Source organism: Martes martes (genome assembly GCF_963455335.1).
Source record: "Martes martes genome assembly, chromosome: 4".
NCBI lineage: Eukaryota > Metazoa > Chordata > Mammalia > Carnivora > Mustelidae > Martes > Martes martes.
The window spans coordinates 130,054,031-130,080,744 of NC_137891.1; the positions used below are offsets into that span (position 1 = coordinate 130,054,031).

The 26,714-nt window shown below is 39.5% G+C and overlaps 1 protein-coding gene across 3 annotated transcripts in view; it reads left to right on the top strand.

Moving 5' to 3' along the window:
- Positions 1–26,488, top strand: part of CRYZ (crystallin zeta) — a 33,457-nt gene extending 6,969 nt beyond the window's left edge. Inside the window, exons 3-9 of one of the 3 annotated variants that reach the window (XM_080801431.1) lie at positions 31–183; positions 3,835–3,998; positions 8,763–8,814; positions 12,584–12,733; positions 16,820–16,921; positions 17,020–17,115; positions 17,558–20,826. In XM_080801431.1, coding sequence (XP_080657557.1) covers positions 31–183; positions 3,835–3,998; positions 8,763–8,814; positions 12,584–12,733; positions 16,820–16,921; positions 17,020–17,115; positions 17,558–17,722 — 882 coding nt within the window. In that variant the 3' untranslated portion in view covers positions 17,723–20,826. Of the gene's footprint in view, positions 1–30; positions 184–3,834; positions 3,999–8,762; positions 8,815–12,583; positions 12,734–16,819; positions 16,922–17,019; positions 17,116–17,557; positions 20,827–26,160 lie in introns of those variants that run through there. The other 2 variants (XM_080801430.1, XM_080801432.1) reach the window with 2 other exon arrangements.
- The last annotated feature ends 226 nt before the right edge of the window (positions 26,489–26,714 follow it).

A 26,714-nucleotide genomic window follows, 5' to 3' on the forward strand; every position in this document is an offset into this window, starting at 1 on the left:
TGTGTGAACGAAAATACGTTGTCATTGCAGGTTCTAATCAAAGTCCACGCATGTGGTATAAACCCAGTGGAAACATATATTCGTTCTGGTACTTACAGTAGAAAACCACTCTTACCCTATACTCCTGGTTCCGATGTGGCTGGCATAGTAGAAGCTGTTGGAGATAATGTATCCACTTTCAAGGTATTACATTTTAAATTATTTCCATTTTGGCTTAATATTTTTCTTAAAATATTTTAACATAGCTTTAAAATGTGTCGTTAGTCTTTAAAAGGCCCCGTTACAGATTAAGGAGAGCATTTGCGGTGATGAGCACCAGGTGTTGTATGGAAGTGTTGAATCACTGTATTGTACACCTGAAACTCGTATTACACTATCTGTTAACTAACTGGAATTTAAATAAAAACTTCAAAAAAAAAAAAAATGAAAGGCCCCACTACACAATTTCTGCCACTTGGGGGACTCCTCTATTCAAAAAAGAGATTGGCTTTTATCTAGAGGTCTTCCTAGTTTCCATTGTTGGGGATAAGTGCTGGGTAAATTCTGTATCTTCATTCTCACAGAATTCAGCTGTGATCCTTTTGATGTAGGAGAAATATGTAAGGACAGAAAATAGGCAAGGAAATTATACTATTTCCTCTCAATAATACACAACCCAACATAATGTTTAATTCTTTTTATAAATTTAGTTTCATAAGATAAAGGAAAGGCCAATTCTTTCGAATAATAAGTAAAAGATGAAAAGAATGCCAGGTCAACTATACATTTTTGGAGCTCTGACTCAGATCAAGGTGACTGAGTCAATGAAAATACTATGATCGGGGCTTTTGTTATTTATATGCCAAAAGAAATCTAAAACATGGATAGTATATTCATGTTCCAGCATCTTTCCTCATAATTCCTTGACCTGCTCCACTTTGGCAGCACATTTACCAAAATTGGACCGAGACAGAGAAGATTAACGTGGCCTCTGCACAGGAAGGCATTCCGATTCCTATGGCTGTGCTCCCCTCAGCCCCTGGCAGTCTGGCTTCTGCCCTCATTGCTCCACTGAAACGCTTCTTGCTAATGTCGCTAATGGCCTCTCTATTGCTAGAGTTAATGGCCCCTTTTATGTCATTATCTCTCTTGACTTGTTGGTGACATTTGACACTGTCAGCCACTTAACTTTTTCTTAAAAAAATTTTTTTTTCCTTTCAGCTTCTATGACATCATTTTCTCCTGTCCTTTTCCCCACTTCCTCCTAGGCATTGTTTTTCAAGCTGCTTTTTCTCGGGATGCTCCTCAAATTTCAGAATTGCCCAGTGTTCTCAATCTCATTTTACACCTCTGCTTTTGGTATTCTGTGCCTTCTTCAGGATGATCCCATGGTTTCCATGATCACATGTGATATCTTTAGGTTAGAATTTTCCACTAAGCTGTGAACCTGTCCTGTCTAATAAGGTAGCCACTAGCCACATATGAGTTAAAATTCTGTCTAATAAGGTAGCCACTAGCCACGTGTGAATTAAAATTCATATTAACTTAAAGTAAAATAAAGGAGTCAGTTCCTCAGTCACACCAGCGACATTCCAGATGCATATAGCCCCTGTTTGTAGTGGCTGCCCTACTGGACAGTGCTGATACAGAGCGTTTACATCTGCACAGAAAGTTGTGTGGGAGATGTGGGAGACAGGACCCACGCCACAAGCCCTTGGTAACCTCATACACAGTGTGTCTAAAACAGCGCTTACCTTTTGTCGTATCAGATCTGCTCTGCTCTTATGCGACCGTGTTGGTGATGCCTGTGGTTTCACTCCCCGTCACTCAGCTTTCCCTCACTAGAATGGTTTTTCTCTCATGTCCTTCTGTGCCCACTACCTGAAGTTCAGGTTATGCTGCCTAGTCTCTTACCTGGGTATCTGTAATGGATACCTAACTGACCACCTGCCCTCCTTCCTCCACGAATCTATCCCTGCTCCGTAAGGGATGTGTTCTGAAATGTAATCGATTATTGTATGGTTTAATTCTTAGGTCAGTTCCTTACAGATTTCAAAGTATTGCTGAGAGTGCTTCTCTTGTGATAGAAGACTCCTTCCTGCTCTTTCCTACTGTCCTTCTATTCCCATCTCCATTCCTTCTCACCCTGTACTTTATTTTTTAGTAAAGCTGTTCTTTGCTGCATACCCCATGCTCTTCCTTCTCTGTCTTTGCTCATTTTAGTTCTTCTGACTGGCAGAATTAAACTGAAACTTATAAACATAGGTGCGGGGGCTTTTACCCTCCAGCTTTAGTTCCTTTTCATTGTGTCTCTGAAACGATTACCTTCCGTGCATTAGACTACTTACTCACTGGGCACAAGTGCTAGCGGTTTCTCAGCATTTATTCCTGCCACTGTTTCTTTGTTTACTTTGTTTCCTTCACTCGTAATAACTTTTTTCCATTTCATTTTTCAAAATCTTGTCCAGTTCCTCAAGACCTATCTTAAATCTTAGCTTCTCAATGAACCTGTTTTTGATTCTTTAACTTAGAAGTAATTCCTTTCTTTTCCTGGGACTTAATCTCTGATGGTTCATCATGTTTTCTTGCACTGTAGTTATTCCTATCCTTTCTTTTCTCTCTTCCTAGAGTTTAAGATGCTTTTGATGGGGGAAGTTGTTTTGTTATTAGTATCCACCACAGAACTCAAAGTCCTGCTTTCCATAGTGAATTAGAACATGTTTGAATTATATTGCAATCTGTGCAACATCTTTTTAAGCTGTAAAAACAGGATTAATCTTAATACAGTCATATTTGACCATTTGCAAGTGGCACTATAAGCAGTGACACTTGTCTTTGACTGCTGGATGCCTTTTGAATCTTTTCTGTTTCTATCCCACTGCATAGGGTTATTACTTTTTTAGATTTTTTTTTTTTTTTACAGGACAGATTTAAGTACTGTGAAAGTTATTGCCTTAATGTTTTGCTTATTCCAAGGAATATTTACATTTTTTTCAAGAAAGGGGAGTCCGGGCAGGTGTTTATAGTAGCCAGTCTGATTTCCCTAGCGTGCAGGTCATTTTGGGCAGGCTCTAAGGCTTCCGTTGTGCCTTACCTCACCCTCAGTTATGCATCTGCTTTCCAATAGCAAGGACCCAGCAGAGTTTACTGATAGTTTACTGTGTTTCTGATGCTGTAACAAGTGAAGAAGCCTGTCCCGGCTCATCTTGCTGTCAGGATCCAGGCATAGTTTCCTGCTCTTGGTGTATGCATAAAAAATGAGGGAAGGAATGCAGGGGTGAAGAAACCTGGGGGAAGGATTTAGAACAGGTATTTGGTGTGTGGAAGAAACCTTACATTTTATTTATTTATTCTTCCTAGTATTTCGGGAAAAAAAAATAGTTGTATTAACTGCCATTTACTAACTGCTTAATCTGAGCAAATTATTGAACTTCTTTGTCCCTAGATTTCTTCATTTGTGTAGTGGAATTAATCTAAAGTGGTGATAAGAAAAGTACTTACCTCATAAGCTCTTGAGATGATCAAATTAGACAATACTCAGACTCCTAATACAGTGTCTTGCACAGTAAGGTCTCTTGGTAAAGGTTAGTTGTCTTCTCATTATACCATTCTGGAGGTTTTCTTTCCTTTCCTTTTTTATTTTTTCCTATTTTCCTTAAGTTTTCTTCCTGGTTTCTATTAATAAAACATTTAAGAATGTTCAGCATGCTGCAGATATTTTTATGAGACCCTAAGATGGAGAAAACAATACATAAATACTTATTCATTGTTATAAAAGTTGCATTAGAAAGGATTATACCCATTTGACATCATTTTTAGTCCCTGCTGCATTTATCAATTTCTTGCTTTCCCCAGAAGGGTGACAGGGTTTTCACTACTAGCACCATCTCAGGGGGCTATGCCGAGTATGCTCTTGCAGCCGATCACACCGTCTACACGCTACCGGAAAAACTGGACTTGAAGCAAGGAGCTGCCATTGGTATTCCCTATTTTACTGCTTATCGAGCCCTGCTCCACAGGTAATGACACACACGGTCGGTCATACAGCCGGTATTGCCTGCCTTCCTACCACGCGTCCATGTCTCTCATATTTGGTTACTATTTAGTTACCATTAAGCATTTATGGACTGGAAACTGTGCTAATTTGGGAGATTATTCTAATCACTGGGGATACAAAGAAGAGCAAAACGCTGTCATTGTCTTTAAGATGCTGACAGTCTAGTTAGAGAGACAGACATGAGAGTAATAATATTGATGTATAATGTGGAAAGTACAGTAGTGTAGATATGCATAGGGGTTTATGGAATCATAAGGGATGTAACAGTGGTGATGAGATAGGGCTTCCTGCCAAGATGTGAGGCTTAGATTATTTTAAAGTCATGGTTCAAAAATCTTGTTATCCAGCCCTAGAAACTAATTGCTGCAATTTAAAAATACCATGTAGGGCCCTTCCCTAGACCCACTGGTCAGTTTCCATGGCTGGGATCTGAGAATTTATATATATATATTTTTAAAGATTTGATTTTTAAGTAATCTCTATATCCAACACGGGGCGTGAACTCACAATCCAAAGATCAAGAGTCACATGCTCCACCAACTGAGCCAGCCAGGCGCCTTTCTGAAAATCTGTACTTTAATCAGGGAGTTTTCTTGGGGAAGAATACCTGGTGGCGGGGAGGGGGTAGGCAGAGGAAATTCTGGACAATGGGAAAAGCCTGCTGTCAGGGGGGAATATCATGATATTTAAGGAGAGCTATAGCAATTTGATTTTGTTGGATAGAATACTTCAAGGCAAAGAAAGAGTGGTGTTGCATTAGGTTGGAATATAGTAATCTTTTAATAAATATTAGCTGTCACATGAAATAGGTAGGTTTCAGATTGTAAAAAGCAAGATGATAGAGCTCACGCACTGTTCTGTAAGGGATTGGGGTCATGAAATGTTTTATTCAGGAGAATGATACTGTTATATGAGTGTTTTATTAAGATTACCTATCAGCTATGTGAAGGATGGATTCGATGACAGGAATGGAGAAAGAGATGGGAGGGTCTTATACAAGTGTCCTTTAGGCAAAATACTTAAGGGCCAGAGGCAGGGCCATGGTAGAAAAGGTGTAAGGGAAAGGACAGCTGTTAGAGGGTAAAATCAGGTGTGTTTGGTGACTGTTTGCTGTGGAGAATGAGAGAGAAGATGAACTTACAGATACTTCTAGCTCTTTAGGTTGGATAATGTTGAATTATGACAAAGAAAAGAAGGAAAAAGTTTCAAAGGGAAGCTTGGTCCAGTTTTGGAGTTGAAACCAAGATAGGTATTGTGATGGAGAAGATCAGAAACCTGTTGGGTGAAATTATCTGAAGTCTAGAGACTAAAGATGTCAACATGGAGCTGTCAGCCGGTGGGTGGGAGTTGACAAGATGAAAGTGACTGATATCCTTCAGGGAGTGAAGAACAGTGGAGTGAGAGTAGAAAGTTAGAGAACATCAGCATGTAGGAGTATGGTCAGAGGTAGGGGAAAGAGTCCTAAGAGACCAGAGGGAGTGTTTGCCAAGACCAAGGGTGTCTAGAGGTCATGGTGTCTATTAAACACCTGTTAAGTTCATGTTCTTTGAAGACAGGAAGACTTGGGTTACAGTACTGTCTTCTACTAGCAGCCATATGACTGTGGTCCAGTTACTTTCCTGTCTCAGTTGTAGTTTACTGGTTTGAAAAACGTGAATACTAATAACACCTCCTTCCTAGGAGTGTGATGAGAATTCAGTCAGGTCATACCTGTTAAGCTCAGTACAGATCCTGGTGCACAGTAAATATTCCTTCAGTGTTGATAGTGTTAGGGGCAATAGTTGATGTCGCTACCAAGAAGGAAAGCTAACTGTCAAATGCAAGAGTGAGGTGTGTTTGGAAAAAAGAGCAGTTGGGCTTAGCAATTCGGAGGTGATTGGTGACTTGAGTCAGGTCACTATCAGTAGAGTGGTGAGACAGAAGTTTGAGTGGGCTGAGGAAGGAGGTGGAATTAGGTTCCTCACATGGAGGTAGTTAGGGAGGAGGAAGTAGAAGAGTACTTGGGAATTTGTGGGGACAGAAGGTTAGATGGGAGTCGAATATGTCTAGCTGAGGAAAGATCTAGCAGAGGGAACAATGGAAGGTTTGGAAGAGAGGGTGGAGTGGCAGGTGGTGGGCTGGAAAGACATAGAACACGTGTGGAGATATTGGCTTCAGACATCAAAAGGACAGCTCTTCTGCTAAACCTAGAAGAGGTGAAGATGGTATAACTATGAAAAAGTTTGTGGGTAGGAAGAGGTGGAGTGTGGAAGGAACTCATAAGAGATTGCCTCACTTTTCAATCATGAAATAGGAGGCAAAGTGATCTTTTGATAATTAGGATAGAAGTGGCACCAAAATGCATGATCACGTGATTTTATTTTATTTTTTTAATATAGTACATCACCATTTGGATAGATTATCAAGGAAGTTAGATTTTAACATTGATCCAGGGCTGGAGTATCAGTGGCATAATGCAGTAGTGTGAAGGAGGTGAGAGCACAGGAGATGAAGAGAGGAGTTGGGTTTACCTACCATGGGGTCCTGGCTGGCTAGTGCAGGAAACAGGACCAGGAGGAACTAGGGGGCAGAAATTGAGCAATCTGGAGACAGCAGTCTCGGGGAAGTTGAAGAAAAGAAGTTGAAAGATTATGGGCTTACAGAATTAGGAGATTACTATCGTAGCACTGGTTATTAGAGTCTGATCTATTTCTTCAATAGAGTGGTTGAGGGTGGTTACCAGGTTCTACCTTGGGAGAGAATTCAGGGGAGAATTCAGGAATTGTGGTTTTCTTCCCAGAGAATATTGAAATCTGTTAGATTAGGGGTGACTTTGGGGTGGAAGAAAAAGCCTACATGCCAGGTGCTAACCTTCAGTGGCTGGGAGGGAGCATGGAACAGCAGCATGGAAGGCCAGGCCAAAGCTCGTGCCCCTGCTGTGAGCCCCTGGGGGAGATGACTATATTTGTTCGTTTATCTATTTATTTATTTTAAAGATTTTATTTATTTATTTGACAGACAGAGATCACAAGTAGGCAGAGAGGCAGGCAGAGAGAGCGAGCCAGGGCAACAGGCTCCCTGCTGAACAGAGAGCCCAATGTGGGGCTCGATCCCAGGACCCTGGGATCATGACCCGAGCCGAAGGCAGAGGCTTTAACCCACTGAGCCACCCAGGCGCCCCGAGATGACTATATTTGTCAGGATGTTCCAGAGGAGCAGAACAACAGAACGTGTACGTACAGGTTACATACATATATACAGAGAGAGAGAGTGATTTGTGGAGGCTTGGTGAATTTAAAGTCTGATAGGGTAAACTGGCAGGCTGGAGACTCAGGAAAGAGCTGCAGTTCAAGTTCAAAGGCAATCTACCAGCAGAAACCCTTCCTGCTCCAGAAGTCAGTTTTTGTTATCTTAAGGCCTTCAACTGATTGGATGAGGCCCTACAGAGAATCATGTTTAACCAAATTCTGGCCCCGGGCCCAGCCAAGTTGACACATAAAATTAACCATCACAATGATTCTGCAAGGGTAGAAGGATCCTAGCAGTGGGATCTGGGAGAGGGTTAGCTTGCTTTTTCACCACCCGCCCCAGGTCCAGTGGTTTAGGAGGATGTACTCTTAGTGTTTGAGGGGTTGTTTGTAAGATTCTTAAAGGAGCTGTTATTGGGAAAAGTATTTCATATCCCACAGTATGGTATTGGTAATCCTGCTCCCTAACATTTATATTTTACTTTTTAAAATGTCAAAGTGTTTTAGTAATAGTTATCTTAGTTTATCATTTCAGACTCACTGCCCTCAGTCCCCTTATTTCTAAACAAGAGAATTGTAAGACGTTTCATTTACCGCTCATAATTGCCGTTTTTCAGCTGTTGGTACGCAGCCTTGAGAACGACTCGGGGTCATTGTGTTCTTAGTCCCAGACTGAACAGAATGTCTGTCCAGTGTGGCCACCCCCTGTTTTTCTAGGAAGTAAGAGGTCCTCCCTGAGAATCAGTTCTGGATCACAGAACAGATGCTGGATTGGGACATTAGCACTTGTCCATCCAGAGTAATAAAGTATCCCCTAACTGTCTTGCTGCGTGTGCCTTATTTTTCGGTATAATGAACCGGAAGTGGAAAGAGTATGTCATTTCACTGAAGGATTCTAGACATTTTTTGGTGTGACAGGATTGATCATATTTCGTACTGTTGTACCACTGCAGATTCAAGCATTGCTCTCTCAAACCTGGGCTTAGAGGCTGTGCGACCTGATGTTCAGAAGCATGAAGAAAAAATGGTTTCTTAAATCATCTGACTTCTGTGTTTCCTTGGGCATTACCCTGGGTCACAGTATCAAGACTGTGCTTATCATAATCCTCTTTTGAGACACTTTCTGTGGGAATGAATGAGAGACTCCAGGTCCTCTAGGTTTAACTCTTTCACTTCACGTACCTCCAAAGACTAGCCTCTCAGAGGGAAGGTAGCACCCGATGTGCTACCAGCATCCAGCACTGTGCCTGGAACATATTAGGTTCCCATTAAATGTTCGTTGAATGAACAAATGAATTTCATGTTTTCCTTTGTCTGTGATGGAAGAACCCTCATTTGATACTGTGAAGATTGGAGAATATTTTGGGCTGTAGAACAGAATGAGTTTCTTGTTTGGGGAAGTGTTAGCTGAACTGAGGGTAGAATTTCCTTAAGAATGACAAACACCTGAGCTTCATTATCTTCAAAGTGAGGTAATGAACCCTTGTCTTGTTTTGCAGTGCCCGTGTGAAAGCTGGAGAAAGTGTTCTGGTTCATGGGGCTAGTGGAGGAGTAAGTATTTGTTTATTTTTAAGTTTATGTTTAAAGGAGCTTATGTGTGTAGGTTTCGCATTATATTTCTTTTCAGTCATTTTTAAAAGCCAAGTTAATAAATATAGTCAGTATTTGTAGTCAATAAAGAGATTCCTTTCTGTAGTAAAGCTTAAAATGCTGTCTTCTGAAGGTGATTCCTTGTCATTAGTTTAGCATTTCTCGGTTAATACATTCAACAGATCACCCCATTAAAAATGTCTGTGTTAGGTTTTCCACCGGTGTCGGGTGCGGACCAAAATAAACTAGCTTTGTTTTTGCCTTCAAGTAGCACATGTTATAAGAGTATTTATTTAGAATTTTAAATAGTTGTTTAAAGTTAATGTTAATTCCATATTCCCTTAGATAAGGAAACTAAGGCTCATTAAAGCTTTACCTATGTTGCCCCAGACAGCACGGCAAAGCCACACAGTGAATTCTCAGACCCTTCTATCTCCCTTCCACTGTTCACCTGCTGTGCTTTGATGACATTCATGGAATGCACGGAGTACAGCTGTGTCCTTAACACCACAGCCCATGGCTTAAAATGCTAATATGGGTGGGGGAGGGGACCGAGAACTTTAAAATAAGCCCTTCAGTGAAATAACCCAACACAGGCTGTCAGAAGCTTCTTCAAGAAACCAGCTGTCAATCTGCTTCTGAGGAGCTTAGAGGAAAAGTTAGAGCTCTGAGGTTGGAATTTAACAAGAAATCCACATGACCTCTATCCTGCATGTAGAGGCTTTAGAAATTTTGGAGATGAGATTTCACGTTTTTTTAAAAATACAGGGCCTGGGGCTAGATGGCTCACCTTGAGGAAGCTGGTTAACCCTTTCAGAGCATCGTGTATTCCTCAGAGTAGTTGAAAGGAATAGCCTATTAAATGACACATTGTTCCGGAAATAATGAATGGCATCCTGAAAATGTGAAATTACCTCTAAAGGTGGCCAGGTAGTACAGAGCATTCAGCCTATTGTGTTTCTGTTACTTTAAATAGATGAAGCACAAGGTTCCACACTTAGCCTCCTGTCTACCTCAGATCCGTTCTGAAGGATTTCACAGATCAGAGTATTTACTAAAAAGACTAAGATTGTCTTTTGGGGACTTGAGAAAATATGACAGATATACCTTGTCAAAAATTCCCATTGCTTAGCTTCACCGAAGAGGCTTTTTTTGGGTTAAATTAAATTTAACCCAAAATAACTAAAGGATCTGTCATACTTGCATTTATTTAAATTGCTTTGGCTTTCAGAGAAGTAACCTGGTGCTCTATATAAAAGGGAGAGGTTTCATAGGAAGAGGAGAGAAGAATTTAAAGAAAATCTTTTTATTCCCTTTACCCTCGTGTAAAAAGCCCAGTCACTTCACCATGATTTAAAAAAAAAAAAAAAAAAATTTTTTTAAGGCAAAATCCACACTGTTCTCTGAGCTGGCTGAGTTTGTTAAATCCTTGGCTAGCAGGGATAGGCTGGCGGCCTGGTGTGAGAAGCGCTTCTGATCCTCCCTGCCCTAACAGAGGGAAATAGTACTGGGTTTTGTCTTGCTTCTGTTTGTACTTTCTGTCCTCATTTAATTCAAATTCCTCTGGGATTATGTTGTGTATTTAAAACGGTGTGGAATTGATGAACACAGCTGTTATCCAGATATGTTGGTAGGGAGTGCCCTATTTTAGTGTCAGCAAAGTAAATAGAAGAAAAATAGTTGACACATAATGGTACATAATCTGTTGAAGTACTGTTGCTGGTATAATTGTTGACAAGAAGAGCATAAACAGTACCTTCAGAACAGCTCTTAAATGCCTCTTTAGAGTAGAGCAGAAGGAGATATATTTACATTAAGTCTTTAGTTCAGATATAGTTTTATTAGAGGCCTGTGGTTTTTTTTTTTTTTTAATTTAAAGTAGCAAAAATCAATAGTGCTAACTCCATACTATATTGTATTTCATGGAATTGAATGTCTCTTTGACTCATGAGACCGTGAGTCCCAGGCGTTTGTTTGTTTGTTTTGGTTAAATCAAACAGATCCCTGCCAAAACCCGACTGAGTTCAGACTCGTCACTCCCATATGCCATACAATCTTTACAGTCTATTTCAGGCCTGGGAGTCTGTGATTCTGTTACAGTTTTAATCAGTTTCTATCAGCATTTTTCATCTTAATTCTTTTCTGTCATGCCCAATCCGTAATGGTTTTACCTTCCCCTGAATCACTGGTTATCACTGAGGGGTGGTTTGGCATCATCCCATCTGTCCCTTGAACATTTGATGCAGCTTCTGGGGACATTTTTGGTTGTCACTGGGTGGAGGGGCTGTGGTGTCTAGTGGGTAGAAACCAGACATGCTGCTAAACATCCTTCAAAGCATAGGCTAGCCCCTGCAACACAGAATTGTCCAGCCCCAAATGTCAGTAGTGCTAAGTTTGAGAAGCCCTGCTGTAAATGTATGTGACACTTATCTGTACCATTGATGTGGCCTGTAACCAAACATAGGTTTCCTAGTCCTGCAATTAAAAAAAAAAACAAAACTGCTTTTGTCTATATTCCTTATATGTTTTTATTTCTCCTTTATCCTAAGCACATTTATATAGTGATCTAGTGATTTCATGCAGTCCATGGCTTTAAATACCATCTATAAGTGATGAATCTTAAATTTAAATTTCCAACTCTGGATGCTCCCAAGTCCACATGCATATTCAGCTAATTATTGCATATCCTCAGTTAACTGAGCAAATACAGCTCAGCATTTGCAAAGTGAATGCATGCTCCTCTGCCCACATCTTGCACTGTCTCCCACGTGCCCTACCCTCAAGCCATGTTGACCCTCTTTCTGTCCTTTGAATGCCCCAAGCTCATTCCCATGTCACCAGGTGAACCAGGACCATTCTGCCTACAACATTCTCCACCGGACTTTCCAGATCTTCACACGGCTTGTCCCTCACTTGACTCAGGTCTCATCTCTTCAGAGTTGCCTTTCTTGGTGACCTCACTAGTCCCTCTGCCTATCTCCAATAGGCTAGGTTTTTTTTCATAGCACTTTCTTGTAGCTGAATTTATTTTATTCATTAATTTTTGTGTTTTATTATTTTCCCCCTTTCTCAGAATACAAGTTTCTTGCATGAAGTAGCATGTGTAGCATATAGTAAACAATAAATGGTCATCATATGGATAATGAATTAATTTGCTCATATACCTATCTCTTCTACTTAAATGATGTCACATCTGTCATTTAGCATTTTATATGTACTGTTAAAGTATGAAGTCAGTGAGCAAGTTTTGAATGTCTTTAAACCCCTTACCTTTTGCACAAAGTAGGTGCTGAGTAAGCATTTTGAGACGGTGGTTAAAAACTCAAGCTCTGCAGACTGAATTGGTCCAGCTCTGTGATTTGGCCATGTTCCTATCTCTGTGACCTGGTCAGGTTACTTATATTTTATGAGCTTCAGTTTTCTCATCTGTGGAATATGGACAATAATAATATCTACCTCCTAGGCTTATTGTGAGGATAAAATAAAGCAATGCATAAATAAAATAAAGCAATGGATAAGGATAAAATAAAGCATTGTGTGGTACCTGACACATTATACTCAATAAAAGTTAGTTATTGTTGTTCTTCTTTCTTCAAACCTTGTCAGAGATTCGAAATTCTTTAAGGATAGTGTAGGACCTAGAAGAACCTTAAGTTTATTACATATATTTAATTAATATTTGTAGGGATCCCAAGAATCCAAAACTAGGTGTTTATATTTTGTTTTTCAGGTTGGACTAGCAGCATGCCAAATTGCCAGAGCTTATGGCTTAAAGGTTTTGGGCACAGCTGGTACTGAGGAAGGACAAAACATTGTTTTGCAAAATGGAGCCCATGAAGTGTTTAATCACAGAGAACCTAATTATATTGCTAAAATTAAGGTAAAATTATTCTACAGTTTTATAAAAGTAGATTTTATTTCTTGGACTTACTTTTTTTGGTGAGCTCTTTTCTTAACAACCACTCTCTTAAATTGTTTGCTGCCTTTTTTTTAATGCCTATGTGTGTTTTATAGTTTTAGTAAATTAAAAGGCAGAGATGTCTAATTTTCAAACCTTTACTCTCATCTGTCTTGTTTATGTTTATCAAATAAAACCTGGCCCTTCCAGAGTCTTATAGCTATCAAAATTGGTACTCTTTAATGTAGTCACATTTTAAGTAAAGTCACAACTTTGTATTTAAAGCCCTGGGTGTTCTTTTCTTTTTTTAGATTTATTTGTTTTGTTTTGTTTTAATCATTTAAACTCAACCACCATATAGTGTATTATTGGTTTCAGAGGTACAAGTCTGTGATTCATCAGTCTTATATAACACCCAGTGCTCAGTACACACGTGCCCTCCTTAATGTCTGTCACCCAGTTACCCATCCTCCACTCCTCACCCTCCAGCAACCCTCAGTCTGTTTCCTATGATTAGGAGTCTCTTCTGGTTTGTCTCCCTCTCTGGTTTCGTCTTGTTTCATTTTTTTCCTTTCTTCTGCTATGATCCTGTGTTTTGTTTCTTAAATTCTACATATGAGTGAGATCATATGATCGTTGCCTTTCTCTTACTGACTTATTTCACTGAGCATGATATCCTCTAGCTCCATCCACATTGCTGCAAATAAGCAAGATCACATTTTTGATGGCTGAGTAATATTCCATTGTAGATATATACCACCTCTTCTTTATCCACTCATCTGTCAATGGATTTATTTATTTATTTTAGAGATAGAGTTAGTGTGGCAGAGGGAGGCAGAGGGGAGGAGCAGAGGGAGAGGGACAGAGATACTCAAGCAGACTCCATGCTGAGCATGGAGCTGGGGTTACAGCTCTATCTCTTAAGTCTGAGATCATGACCTGAGCTGAAACCCAAGAGTCAGACTGCACCACCCAGGCGCCCCTCCCCCCCCCTTTTTTGATATTTGTATATACTGTGAAATGATCAGCACAATAAGTTCATTAACATCCAACACTATACATAGTTACAAAATTTTTTTTCTTCTAAGAACTTTTAAGATCTACTCTTTGCAACTTTTAGATCTGTGATACAGTCTTATTAACTATGGACACCAGGCTATACTTTACATCCCCATGACTTTTTTTTTTTTTTTTAACTGGAAGTTTCTACCTTTTGACCATATTCACCATTTCACCCACTTCCAATCCCCTGCCTCTGGCAACCATGAGATTTTCCTAACCTAATTTCTGTTGGTATAATTTTTCAATGGAAGGTGAGGTACCTAGAGATTACAAACTGGCTCTCTGTAGCCTAGGGAAAAAGTTGATTTTCTAATTGGATGCCAGGGAGGAATGAATAATCATTTCCCTCATCCAGAGCAGGGAGGTAGGCTTTAGTTAGTTGTTGCATATAGTCCATTGTTAGAGCAGAACTCAAGCAGATTCTGAAGTTCTCTGTTTGCACTGTAGTAGCAATTTACTAAACACTGATTACTTTGCTAAACCTCAAATTACTTGCTTACGTTGAGACTTCAGATTTTCCAGGTACTGATTACTGTGTAACCTCAGCCATTACAAATGGAGGAAAATATGAGGGAGAGTATATTTATTAGCACTAAATCATCTTGCCAAAAAACTGAGTAAAGCTACTCCTTTGTGTATGTCTAGGAAACCTAGAATTAATTGAATATTCACTCCTGATACCATCATCCAAGAGTATTTAAAAAGATGAAAAATGGCCAGTTATTTTAAGAATATGTTTTTGTTTTGCAGACATATAACTTTAAGACCCTGAAGTCTTATGGCTTCTTTCTCTTCTACTAGGTCCTTCTGCTTAAGTCTCTCTCATTCTCCGGATCACTCCCTTACCCTTTTACCACACCCTTCACCCCCTCTACCACCAACACTTCTTGAAAAAGCAGTGAGTACTTACTATTTTTACTTCCTTACTCCCATCACCTTCCACTGCATTTTGCTTGTCAGAGGTCACTGGTGAGCTCCTAATTACCCATCTGCTGCTTTTGACCTGGCCTCATCCTGTGTGATTTTTTTGGCAGCAGCTGACCCTGACCACATCTCCTGGAAGCTGGTTCTCTTCTTACTTCCCTGACTTCATTTGCAGTCCCCTTCCTCCTCATAATATTTAAATGTTGCTGTTCCTTAGCTTTTCCCCTTGGTCTCGTATCTTCCATGGTGCGAGACCTTCCTCCTGGTCAGTCTCATCTATGCCCATGGCTTCTGTTTGTGCCCACATCCTGCTGATTTCCAGCACTGTTTCTGGCCTGCATTCCCTTCCTTCATGCCATCAGCCTGCTGGATGTGGCCACTGGTCTCCTCATCTGAGACAGACCCACGTTTCATTTTTTATTCCTCTATTTTAATCACTGTTCTCCTTCCTACCCATCAGGTCAGTCACTTCTGTCTGTCAGTTTCCACTGTGATGTGCCTTTCAAATACTTCTCCCTCTTCGTTCTCGTCTCTGCTGTGACTTAGTTTAGTTCTCATCTTCTCCAGCTTTGTCTGTTATTTATAATTGACCTAGTAGCCCCTTCTGTCTTCACAGTTTCCTGAATTATTTGGTTCTCCTTAAAAAAAAAGAAAAAAAGAAAAAATCTCCAGAAATAACTAAAATGGAAGCTCCATGAGGGTGGGAATTTTTGTCTTTCTTGTTCCCTGCTGCACCTTCAGTGTCTAAAACAGTGTCTGGCACAAAATTTAATTAATGAACACCTGCCCCCCCAAAGTCTACACCCTTTAACATGGCATTTGATGCGTGTTCCCAGCCCATAGCAGTTGACAGTCGCCTCTCTACCTCTTCCTCTCCCTCTACCCGCCTTCCGAAACACATGTCCCAGCTCCACTGGGATACTTTCTAATCCTGACTTGGACTCTTAGGCCATAGCTCTTCTGTTTTCTCTTTATTCTGCCTCAGGTGTAGTATCTGCTGGCTCCTCTTCCTTCCTTTTTGCCTAAGGAACTCCTGTTCATTCCTCAGGGCCCAGGACCTCATCTCTGTGGAACTTCCTCTGATCATTACAAGTGATCAGACTTACAGCTTTGTTTTTCTCTGTAAGCTATAGTTTATTTCCATTGTCGCAGCACTTAGCCCATCCCGTCACGGCCTTGACTGCAGTATGTTTCCATCTTTCTCCCTAGTTTTGTTTTGAGTTCTCTGTGTCCATCTTTGAATCCCCAGTACTTAACAATGCCTGGCACTGGTATTCTTTTTTTTTTTTTTTTTTTTTTGGTTAAATAAAATGAGTATAAGGTATATATGTATAACTTATTTAAGAGAAGAGCCAGTTTTGGATGTTGCAAACCAACATCTCTGAAAACCCAAAAGAAAAGAAGTAGTATGGCAGGCTGATTATAAATCACTTGGGACAAAACTAAATGCACCTAAAGAAAATACTGCAACACCAGACAGCCAATGATTTCCTTCTTTTGTCTTTTGTTTTTTAACAGAAGTGGAAGCCTTTTTGGGATTTGATATTTGTTGTTTGCTTCTCTGTGAAAATACGTTTTGAGGGACACCTGGGTGGCTCAGTGGGTTAAGCCTCTGCCTTCAGCTCAGGTCGTGATCTCAGGGTCCTGGGATCAAGTCCCGCATCTGGGCTCTCTGCTCAGCAGGGGGCCTGCTTCCCTCTCTCTCTGTCTCTCTCTCTGCCTGCCTCTCAGCCTACTTGTGATCTCTCTCTGTCAAATAAATAAATAAAATCTTTAAAAAAAAATACGTTTTGAAAACAAAATTTTCAACTGAGGAAAAGTATTTTATAGTCAAGTTGAGTCGAAGCACTTGAAACTTATTTAGTATAAATCTTTATCACTTTAGATGTTGTGACTGGTCCCTTGGAATTACATCAACACTATATAATTAGATCATTTAAAAATTAGTGTTATTAGTCTTAAAAATGTAGCATTTTATGTCTTTTGAAACATATTTCTGTAATATATGGGACTGTGATAACCGTTTTACAGGTTTTTTTACTTGTTCTCTTATCTTACTCTGCATTCTTATTTTTTACATAGAAATCTGTTGGTGAAAAAGGAATTGATGTGATCATTGAAATGTTAGCTAATGTAAATCTTAGTAATGATTTGAATCTTCTGTCATATGGAGGACGAGTAATAGTAAGTATTTTGTTTTTTTTACCACTTTGAGGCTTTACCATAATTCAGTACTATTTTTCAGTGATCTTTAACTACAGGCAAGATGTTTTTCTTACTAGGTTGTTGGCAGCAGAGGTCCTATTGAAATAAACCCACGGGACACCATGGCAAAGGAATCTAGTATAATTGGAGTTGCTCTGTATTCATCAACTAAGGTAGGAAAAGAAGTGACTCTGATTTTGATAACTTAAACATTGATACAGTTTGCCTACACAAGCAGACTGACAGTTCCAGTAGATGTTGAACTTAGTTATCTGCCCGGGGTGGGTATGTTAAGGATTAGTCACTACAAGATAACTGGAGTGGGGGTGGAGGGCGATGTAATTTATTTTCCAAGGCAAGACACTTTGAGAGAGAAAGGAGATACTATTAGTAATTACTTCAGGACAATAGGGTTTTTGTACACTGACACGGCCTCAGGCAAATTGTACTTACGGTTAGTCTGTGGAAAACTTTTTCTGTAGTTCTGGACAAATGACAAAAGCCACATATTTGTAAGGAACTGTTTATGTTCTGACTCTTAGAATCTGAAAATTTTTAATCCTTCTGAAAATTAAGTCATGTGTTCTTCTACAAAGACCTTTTTCTTTCATGTAGGAGGAGTTTAGGCAATTTGCAGCGGCCCTTCAAGCTGGAATGGAAATTGGTTGGTTGAGACCTGTAATAGGTTCTCAGTATTTGCTGGAGAAGGTGGCCCAGGCTCACAAAAATACCATCCATAACAGTGGGACTAGTGGAAAAATGATTCTTCTCTTAGAATGACTAATTCCTTCATGTCTTCCTAATGTAGTTAGAGGGTTCCTGGCCCAGTTGTACTCATACTACCTTTGCTCTAATCAGCATTTGTTGGATTCAGTGAGTTTCTTATGTTAAAAAACAAGATTTATCTTTAGAGATGTGGTCATTGGAGTACAATTTATTTTACAGCTTGCAATATTCTTTACGCCTCCCACCTGCCTTGAATCCAGAAGTCATCAGAGTAGGAAGTAGAATGTCAGCAGTCATTTGGCATTGGGTACATTACAGAAATGCCTGGTACTTGATCATTAATTCCACACCTTTGACTAAAGCAAGCTAATTCAAAATGAGGCTGTGTGGTTTCCAAGCTTTATGAAGGTTCTTTAGTATCTGGTTAGCTCAGAACTATATCATACTCTGAAGATTTCTGGACTAAATAAGACCTCTTTTCTAAACTTCTCTCATCTGGATCTGCAAGTCTCTTGCAAGGGCAAGATAATGTCTAGAGAAATTTGTTTTTTAACAAATAGTTTTCCAGTATTTCCCCAAATATTAGTACATCCACTGTGTTGATGGTTGATTGCTCATTATCCATATATCCTGGGAAGAGGGCAGCCTTACTTTTGGTGTAGTAAGATAGGTGGGTACGTAGTCTCCTGACAGATTCTTCTTGATTGATTTGATTTTCAAAGTAGATTTAGAATTATCTGTGTAATGGGAGTCATATGTTTTTATTTAAATTACTAAACAAGTTTGACACATGAAGAGTGATCTGCTTTTGTCTTCATTACATGGTGACCTGCAGTAAATTCTGTAGAAAAAATAAAACCTATGTTTATGTATTTGGTCTTGATATAGTACTTGCCTTATATCTCTTTTACATAATTTCTAATGGTTTAATTTCTAACTGTGTTCTGTGCTGGAAGTCCTTATCTAAACTAAAAAAGGAATGATTTCTTAGAAATCTTGACATCAATGTCATGTGCAAGGAAATGAAGTTTGATTGTTAATTTTGTTCTTGTTTTTCTCCATATGCGCATAGCCTCCTATATGTGTGCAAACACACATGCACATACACACATATATTTATAAAGAGATTTATGGAATTTTCTCATAGTTATCGGGGCTGATAAGCCTAAATCTATAGGGTGGGCTAGCAGGATTTCTATGTTGCAGTATTCTTTCTCTGGGAAACCTCAGTTTTCATTCTGAAGGCTTTCAACCCACTGAGTGAAGTCCACCTACATTATTGAGGATAATCTACCTAAAATCACCCAGTGACTCTTTGTAAACACCTAAACGAAACATGGCAATATTATGTTGATACATAAAACCAATCATCACAAGAAGGTGACATAGAGACACAGATGAGGGGCACTTAGTGTAGGTTGGGATTTCTAATTCCATGTTTAATATTTTTGATGTATTTGTTAGCTGCCTCCATCCAGAGTAGCTTTGGCCCTGGAAGTACAAAATAACATGCAAGCTTCTGAAGACAGAAAAGGGTGGGGGGCGGGTGGTAACATTTTATAACGTCCTTAGCTTAGCTTTCCTGAGGTAAGGGGCTGTGTGTGCCAAGGGGCTTCCATAATTCACAGTGTAAAGAGCATTTTTTCCGCGCAGGATAACATTCAAGAATAACCAAACCTGTCGGGTCACTTTGACCTGGCTCTGCCTGCCTCCTCACCTACATCTCGCACATGGGAAAACACATCAGCTCAAACCTTCATTATTTTTCCAACACTGCCATTTTTTAGCGTAGTGATTTTTTTTTAAAAAACACATCATTTGAAAATTGTCATAGGATGATTTTACTAATCCATAGGAAAATATGAGCTATTTAGGAATAGCTCATATTTGGGGAATTTCCTACATCCAAGAAAAGAGCCCAGAAATGTTAGGAATTATAAGAAAGGATCTGGATTCACTGTGGTCTAGAGTCAGGCTGCCAGGTATTGGTGGGACAGCCCATGTATGCTCTTTAAGAAAGAGTCTAAATCTCAAACCCACTGTGGGATACAAATGCTTGTCAAACATGCCAGAGGTTGGCAGTCCCTGGTTATCCTTTCCAAGCTTCATGCAAAAATACCCACAAAGATTGTGACAGTACTACAAGCTAAAGAGGAAATCCTGTGCCAAAATCCAGTGGGGATTTGTATTAACTCCAGTGCCCATCATTTGATTCATTGATCAGATTAGCTGGAGAGAAGTTAAGAAGAAGCCCCAACTCAGTCACTAACTCAGGGCACAGAAGCTACACCATCTAGAAGATCAAGTCCCCGTTACTAGCAGAGCTAGCCAGAATTGAGGTCTGTGCCCACCTGTGCAGTATTCCTCAGCCCCTTTCTTTCACCTGCGTGATGGAAACTACAGATTTCAATTTTGGGTACAACTGCAGATTCAGGAGTGAGGGGCACTTTGCACCCCTGGATACACAGTCACCACAAAGAAGTCTTACAAATGGATGGAAGGTGGAGGATCCCTAGATTGTAGCAAATGCTGAGAGTGCATAACACTTGTTCAAAGAACATTTGGCTGTGGCAGTTAGCTAAGTGATTAAGAATTGGAGCAGAAGATGCTCCTGCTTTTGTCCATCAGGCACTGAAATTAACACAGGTACTTAGGAGGCGCCTCATTCCAGATACGGATTTGAAAGGAACCAAATTCTCCTGTGAACAGGGAGGAGGCCCACGGGCCTGTGGAAACAGGGTTGTTAAAAGCATGGGTTATGGAGGCAGAAGACCTGGCTCTCCTACTGATCAGCCACAGAGTCCTGGGCAAATTACCTCATCATCCAGAATTTCCGTTTCCTCACACATAACATGGGAGTGATATCTATTGCAGCATTTGTAGGAAATAAGCAAGTTAAAGTCTGTGAAGTACTTAGTGTTCTGGTTTGCACAAAGGAGTGTTTAAATAATTACTTTCATTTTTATCAGCCATGAAGAAGGAATAAATTGAGTTAAGGAGAAGGAATGAAAAGGGAACATCCTGAAATATGAAAAAAAATAAAAGGAAATTCCAAAAGCAAATTCCCATACGAGGACAAATCAGCATAACTGACACTACTGAAAACTTTATAGGTCATATGGGTAAATTTGATCACTCTCAACAAAATTTGATCACTCAAAAAAAAAAAAAAAAAGAAAGAAAAGATGAGAAAAAATTAAGGTATGGCAAACAAAAGAAAGAAAAAGGAAAATACAGTTTTTGAATTCTATGTGTGGTACCCCAAAGAACACAGAAAAATGAAAGAAGCAATAATTAAAGAAAACTTTCCTGAACTAACACAAAGATCTAAGTTTATTTACTGACAGTTTTTATTAGATCTATGCAAAATTAATGAAAACTACTAGTAATAAGACATAGCCTTTAAAATTTTTAAAAGTCACACATACAGATATTGAAAGGGAGCATACAGAAGAATCATATTTGCCATTATATTATTCAAGACCTGGAGAAGGCAAGAGAACAAATGGAAAGACTACTAATGAGTTCAGAAAGGTAGCCAATTGCATAATAAATATATAAAGATTAATATAAACCTGTTAATCAGTTAGAAAATATAATGGAAAAACAATCTATTCACAATAGAAGTACTACTATTACCAATTTAAAAAGAAGTGAAATGTAAGTGACCAAATTTACAAAAAACATACAGGACCCTTAAAAAGAGAACTGTGAAACTCCTGGGGAACATAACATAATACTCAAAGATTTCTTGGTCAGATTCATGTATAGATTTTTTCCCTCATACTCAGAAAATTCAAAGTAATTCATACCAAAATTTCAATAGGACTTTTTTAGAAACTTGAAAAAATGTTTCTAAAGATTTTTTGGCGGGGGGGGGGGGGACGGCGGGGGGGTGGGCAAGTAGCCAGACAATTCAGAAAGGGGAGGAAAAAAAAATGTTTGGAACGAGTCTCAACAGACATGAAATTTTTTCCCCTAAGTTAGAGTTACTAAAATACTGGTCCAAGATCAGTGGAACAAGAGAGAGTCTAAAAATGTTTCTCACTTTTGGGGGTGACAAATACAGCTTTTTTTTCTTTTAAGATTTTTTTTTTTTTTTTAATTTATTTGACAGAGAGAGATCACAAGTAGGCAGAGAGGCAGGCAGAAAGAGAGAGAGGGAAGCAGGCTCCCTGCTGAGCAGAGAGCCCAATGCAGGACTCAATTCCAGGACCCTGAGATTATGACCTGAGCCGAAGGCAGCGGCCTAACCCACCAAGCCACCTAGGCACCCACAAATACAGCTTTTAAATGGGGGAAAAAGTTATTAACTGAGATGGTTCAAAATTTTAAATATAAATAAAATTATATAAAACAAAAACATGGTAGAACATTTTTTATAATCTTGAGAGGTGAACAGCCCCTTACATCATTAATCAGAAGCCCAGACTATCAAAGAGCAAAATAGAAAGAATAAAGATCTTTAGTAACAGATAAAGATTAGTAATCTAAAAAAAAAAAAAAAAGAATTCTTCAAATTAATTAGCAAATGATGAACACCCCACAGGAGACATGGAAATGAGTGGAAAATCAATGCAAGAATAGATGCATACAGCCAGCAAACTTAGGGAAAGTGTTGTTCACCCTCATTAGTAATACAAAAAATGGGCACTTACGGACTATTGATGGAAGTATACAGTTGCTTCTCTTCTGGGGAGCAGATAGAAGGTGTATTAAGTTTAAAATGTGGATCTCCTTTGACCCGTTAATTCCACTACAGGCATTTGTCCTAATGAGATGAACATGTCTGTAGAGGCATATGTCAAGATTGCTTTCACTGCAGCCTAGCTAATCATAGTAAAATATTGGAAACAACCCAGATTTTCATCAATTAAGTGATTAAAAGCTGATATATTTGTATAGCACAATGTGATGTAGCTATTAGAATATCATGTAGATATATAGCTACTAACATGGGAAGATGATCAGGGCATAGGACTAAAAATATTAAGTTTAAAAAGCAGATACAAAATATGTATAATTACAGTTCTATTTCGTTGTGTTTACTTATGCATTTCAAGAGATGCCTGTTAAATACTTTTCAGAAGGGCTTGATTTAGTAGTAGAACTACAAAGATTTCCCCCTGACACTTTTTTCAACATTTTCAAATATTTTTTAGCAGAAGTTACTTCTAGGAAATCAGCAAAATTTTATTTTAAAGAAATGCTTCCTTAGGGCGCCTGGGTGGCTCAGTGGATTAAAGCCTCTGCCTTCAGCTCAGGTCATGATCCTAGGGTCCTGGGATGGAGCCCTGCATCGGGCTCTCTGCTCAGCAGGGAGCCTGCTTCCTCCTCTCTCTCTGCCTGCCTCTCTGCCTACTTGTGATCTCTGTCTGTCAAATAAATAAATAAAATCTTAAAAAAAAAAAAAAAGAAATGCTTCCTTAAATAGTAAATATTAGGAACTAAAGAATTTAATATCACAAATCAAAATAAATGATTTACTAAGTTGCAGAGCACATATATATATATGTGTGTGTGTGTCTATATATAGAATCTTCTGCAATTGTATGCCTGCATATTCAGAATTCATTTTTATCTGGGTTGATAATTTATGGTTTATTCTTGTGACATGCTCTGTAAAAAATAATGTCAGTGTATGTGTTAATTTGCACTAAATGTATCATAACTATTTACTTTATTCTTGTTTTTGAAATAATAAATTGTCCTCAGAAAATGCTTCATTTTGTTTTAAAAAGATATTCAGATGATGAGAACTATCTGAAATGGGAGAACTCTGTGTGTACGTTTCTAGCAATGAACTCCCAGATTTAACTTATGGTTAATAAAAAAACCAAGATGGACTTGGGCTTATCAATTTGTCTTGGATGTTTATTTTGATTGCAGCATCACATTTGAAATCCATTTGTAAGCATCACTTGTAATCAAAGCACTGTTAGTAGGTGTGACAAATGCATTTTAACAAAACTGCACCCATGTATTATTTGGTGAAATATTACTTTGCTTAGGAATTAACACTAATTCTGTTTCACAGTTTATCCATGTAATTTGGGTTTTTACATGTCTTGCAGTTTCTTTTATCCTAAAGTAGGTTTGAGTTTATTAGCTGGTTTCACATAGTCTTGTTTATAGACCTATCACTGTAGCTTCTAAGTGCTTCTCAGATTATGTTCCTTTTTTATGTCTATCAAACTACATTTCCACATAAATGAAAACTCTTAAGTTGCTAGAATTCTTTGCCTCTATCTTCAGCCTGCTGGTTAACTAAATGAGGAGCACTGTTTTCCAGTTTTTTCCACTCAGTGGTAGGCAATTTATCTGGAATTCTTATTTCACAATGAAGAAAACACTAAGCTATTTATGCTTACAAATTTATTTGTATCCTTTTTGTCTTCATCTCCTATTTCATTGGAAGTGATGACCATCCTGCTTATTAAGCATTAACTTCTCTGTCTTTCCTCTCGATCGCTTTGCTTTGGCCTCTTCATGAACTTTCCTCTAATAATTATTCCCTGAATCCTGCAGCTTCGTCATCTCCCTACACATAGAAACACCTTAAATTGTTTTCTAGCCTGACTTCTAGAACAACATTCTCCTGATAGCCCTGCTCCCTTGTCAGTTTCCTATGTAAACATGTCTTCTTCCACTCACCTTTTAAATGTTGACATGCTTTACTTTGGGACTTTTTTTCTCCATACATTACTCTTGACTGGAATCAGAGCTCAGGCATCACTATCTCCTTTGTACACTCAAACCTGTATCTCCAGCCTGTTCTAAGGCCCACATACAGACCACCCACTAGACAGTGCTTGGATGTTCCACAAACTTCTCAGAATCAGTATGCCCAGAAGTGAATTCTTCCCTAGCTCAGTGAAAGACAACAGCTTGTACCTGGCTACCCAAGTCCAGGAGGCATTTTTGATTCTTCCCTCTCCCTTATCCCCACTACTGCATCCTGTCGGCCATTGGCCATTGACTTGAATGGCGTGTAGTCTTTGTACCTACAGAACCTGACTCAGTGTCAGTGCTTGGGTCTCAGCCCTCATTGCTTCCTGCCTGGCTCTCCATGGCACTCTCACTGGCTGCTTGCCCTTTCTTCTTGCCCTACTTTGAATCCACTGGCCACATAGTACCAGAGTGATCTTTGATTAAAACCCCTTAATGTGTAGGATTACGTGGAGGACAGAATTGGTTGTAGCTATTCCAGCTGACAGGAACTAGCTGGAGGTGGGTGGGGTGAGCCTTTCCCACCAGGTCAGGGGCATATCTGCCAAGAGTAGGGAGCTCACAGCTAAGCCTTTAGGGCCTTGCCAGTCTCAAAGACGTGAAGGCAGTATTTAGAATTTCAGGCCCCACTAAATGTGATAACCTGCCAGAGAAAAATCTTCCTTGACCACCCTTAATCAGAGTTTAGTCCCCTTGCTCTTTGCCCCTAGAATAAATCTGAACATTTGCCACCCTGCCTAGGGTATTAAATTCTTTATAGAAGAAGATGGGTACACACACACACACACACACACCACGCAAACATACAAACAAAAAAAGCACAACTTACACTATTGGAATTTACCGTTTATTTGCCTGCTTTCCTGGCTGGAGTGGTGTGTATTTCTTGAGTGCAGGGACTCGGTCTTTCATTTCCTAAACCCGTCTCTATGCCTCACTGATGGAAGGAACTTGGCAAAGATTTATTGAATAAGTTAATAAGTATTTATTATGCACTGATTTGTAGAATGTACCTTAATGTCTGTATGAAAATGTATTTAGAATACATTTTTTTAAAAATTTTTAAAGATTTTATTTATTTATTTATTTATTTTATTTATTTGACAGATCACAAGTAGGCAGAGAGGCAGGGAAAGAGGCAGAGGCAGGCAGAGAGAGGGAAGCAGGTTCCCCACCAAGCAGGGAGCCCGACGTGGGGCTCGATCCCAGGACCCTGAGATCATGACCTAAGCCGAAAGCAGAGGCTTAACCCACTGAGCCACCCAGGTGCCCCTAGAATACATTTTTAAAGTAAAAATTCCGAACACTGTGGTTTTACCATGGAATGGGGGATTTGCAACCTAGCTCTGTGCCTGTTTTTGCTAGAGGCCTGTCAGACTGCCCGGGGGACGGGGGTGTGCAGAAGAAAAGCATCAGGGCCAGGACCAGGAAAGAGCCATAGTCTAGGTAGCTCTGGGTCCCCCAGAAATACTTGGGGAAGAGTTTTCAGGGAGCTGGATACCTTAGGCCAGATATTGGACTCACTGAAATAGTAGAATTTGTGTTATTACTATTACTGGACCTCATTTGCTTTACTCCTGGCCCCCCGAATGGTGAGGACTGGGGAAATTTAAATTAACATGCCTTTCGAACGTGATCAAGAGAGTGAAGAAATCAGCTTTGGAGCAGAGGTGGTTTAAAGTCCTTTTTAAAAAATATGGATCCTACCTGCTCTTTGACTGCATTCAGCCCTTCCACTCATTTGACCCCTCTTTGCTCTTCAGTCCGTTAGCCTGAACCAGCCCTCACGTTACACCAGGCCGTCCCTGGAATACGGTCAACTGGTGAGAACCACCATCGTTGTACAGAATCACTCAGCGAAACCTAACCCGACGTCAAACCTGGAATCAACCTCCAGTTCCCAACTTTACAGGATCATTTCACTTCACCTGCCCAAGCTCTAGCCAGCCAAATACAGTATGTGCTGCCGACCCTTCTCCTCTCATTTGCTCTTCAAACCCAGAACTTTCTGCATGTACCCCTTTGTGCCATTTATGCCCCATTTATTACCCTTTCTCCAAATACACTCAGAAATTAAGCATTTGATTAATTACAAGATGATCTTTATATATCCCCATGTGAAGTATTTGGAAGATGAGCAAGGCACTTTTCCCTCTGGAAGGTCGGTAGCATGTGGGAGCAGCTGTGAATCAGGGGTCACTCAAGCCACTAATGAAAGCAAATGGCTATAAACCACATGTGGGAAGAAATGTGAAATGGTTGAAGCATAGAATGGTAAGCAGTTGCTAATCAGGAAGAGTGAATATTTTCATCTTGT